The sequence below is a fragment of the Borostomias antarcticus genome, assembly GCF_949987555.1.
Source record: "Borostomias antarcticus genome assembly, chromosome: 5".
Taxonomy (NCBI): domain Eukaryota; kingdom Metazoa; phylum Chordata; class Actinopteri; order Stomiiformes; family Stomiidae; genus Borostomias; species Borostomias antarcticus.
In genome coordinates, this window is record NC_140238.1 from 2,295,345 (window position 1) to 2,297,844 (window position 2,500).

The 2,500-nt window shown below is 48.4% G+C and overlaps 1 protein-coding gene across 1 annotated transcript in view; it reads left to right on the plus strand.

Annotated features, from left to right (window-relative positions):
• The window catches only part of pxdn (peroxidasin), a gene marked incomplete at both ends in the record, with an annotated part of 60,002 nt that overhangs the window by 40,411 nt on the left and 17,091 nt on the right, over positions 1–2,500 (plus strand). The window contains 2 exon segments of the mRNA XM_084438351.1: positions 1,410–1,682; positions 2,367–2,500. The exon segment at positions 2,367–2,500 is cut by the window's right edge and continues 142 nt beyond it. Coding sequence (XP_084294477.1) covers positions 1,410–1,682; positions 2,367–2,500 — 407 coding nt within the window.

Genomic DNA, 2,500 nt, shown 5'->3' on the forward strand with positions numbered 1-2,500 from the left:
TAAACATGACCAGGAAGCTGCTCTTCTGTGGTAAACATGACCAGGAAGCTGCTCCTCTGTGTGGTAAACATGACCAGGAAGCTGCTCTTCTGTGTGGTAAACATGACCAGCAAGCTGCTCCTCTGTGTGGTAAACATGACCAGCAAGCTGCTCTTCTGGTAAACATGACCAGCAAGCTGCTCTTCTGTGTGGTAAACATGACCAGGAAGCTGCTTCTCTGTGTGGTAAACATGACCAGGAAGCTGCTCCTCTGTGTGGTAAACATGACCAGGAAGCTGCTCTTCTGGTAAACATGACCAGCAAGCTGCTCCTCTGTGTGGTAAACATGACCAGGAAGCTGCTCCTCTGTGTGGTAAACATGACCAGGAAACTGCTCTTCTGGTAAACATGACCAGCAAGCTGCTCCTCTGTGTGGTAAACATGACCAGCAACGAGCCAATATATACAGAGAGTGTTTTATTTCATTAGATAACAAAGGGAATTTCAAATGTGTGTGGTTTAGGACATCGACTTACATGTACATGGTTTTGTGTATAGCTCAAATGGTCTTGTGTATAGCTCAAATCTTGTGTATACAGTAGCTCAAATAGACACTAAACTAGAAACAGGCATTTCCCATTGTGCCTCATGAATATGCAGTGGGTCTTAACCAACTGCGAGGTGGGAAGTACCCGTTGTAAAAGCACTGAACTACAACTACCATACAGCATTGAACTACAACTCCCATAACCTCACCAGCTGCACCTGTCATGAGGCTGAGTGTTTGTAGTTGGGTCCCCAGTGTTCCCCCATAAAGACTCAAACGTCGCAAAAGAGAACAAGCATCTTTCAACAACGACAAGCTGTACCTCCCAACCTCTTTCATCGCCTACTGTACCCCCCCACCCCCACCCCGTGCTCGCCACCATCACGCCAAGTCCTCCCTTCTCTACGACTTTCTACCACTCACCTCGATTTCACATCGCGATTTCAGGGGCCAAAATCATCAGAGCTATCAGTATTATTGCTTTCCAATTATATTATTGGAAAGCTACTGATGCACACTGAAACATTTCACCACGTTTTATATTGAAAACCACAAATAAAATGAGCAGCACTATGCAATTTTTGTTTGCCTAAACATTATAATAATGAGAACTAAACAATTAAAATAAGAAGACTTGCTACCTTTGGTGGACAGTTGAGTTTTTCAAAGCACAGAAATCAAAACACGTTTTTAGTGATAAATCCATCATGAGAAATGGTATTTTATCGTGGTTTATCATCACAGCTGGTTATGGTTACCTCCTTGCCTGTCTTCCTGTCGTCACCCTCCTCTCCTCCCTCCCTCCCTTCCTCCTCTCCTCTCCTCTCCTCCCTCCCTCCCCCCTCTCCTCCCTCCCTTCCTCCTCTCCTATCCACTCCCCCAGCGCGGCCCAGCTTCGTGATCCAGCCCCAGAACACGGAGGTGCTGGTGGGGGAGAGCGTGACCCTGGAGTGCAGCGCCACGGGCCAGCCCCAGCCCCGGGTCACCTGGACCAAGGCCGACCGCACGCCGCTGCCGGCCGACGCCCGCATCGCCGCCACGCCGTCGGGAGGCCTGTTCATCCAGAACGCCGAGCAGTCGGACGGCGGCCAGTACACCTGCTTCGCCTCCAACAACGTGGACACCATCCACGCCACCGCCTACATCATCGTCCAGGGTGAGAGCCGAGACCGCCGCCGTGACCGTAGTCTCTCGCCCGACTCAAATATTACGTCGCTGCAAATGATTCAGAATCGATTCATGAATCCCAAAATCGATCTTTTATTTAATGAATGAATGAATAAATGAAGGTATGAATAGTTCATTAATTCATTCAATGATTCATTCATTCATTCATTAATTTTTGAAAATCAGTATCGATACCCAGCCCTAGTATTGATGTGTTGCACAACTTGGCAGTCATGTAATTAAGGTTACAGCAAAAAAAAAAAGGTTTTAGTAACACTAACCGAATCAATATTGAATCGAATCGAATTGAATTGAATCGTGATAATCGATTCTGAACCTTGTGAATCGGAATCGAATCGATTCTTGAAATTCGACTCGATACCCAGCCCTAGTCCTGTTGGTTTTGTCTCTGGTGCGGCAGTCAGGTACAATAAGTCAAACAGCAGCAAAGGAGGACTTGCACACAAACAAAATAACATAAAAGTCTCATCAAATGGTTTTTAGATTTAGTAGGGATCAATCACATCACGAACGTTTCAGTCCACACAGGGACGATCGTCAGTGCAATGTGAAAACCTGCACGTCATAAAATCAGGATTATTATCGGTCATTCCACCCACAGACGGACCCGGTCTAACACTAACATCCTGGTATTTCTCGCCCCCCCCCCCAGCCGTGCCCCAGTTCACGGTCACCCCCCAGGACGAGTCGGTGCTGGAGGGCAACGCGGTGGAGTTCCGCTGCGAGGCCTCGGGCTACCCCACCCCCGTCATCGCCTGGACGCGCGGCGGCGCCCCCCTGCCCCAC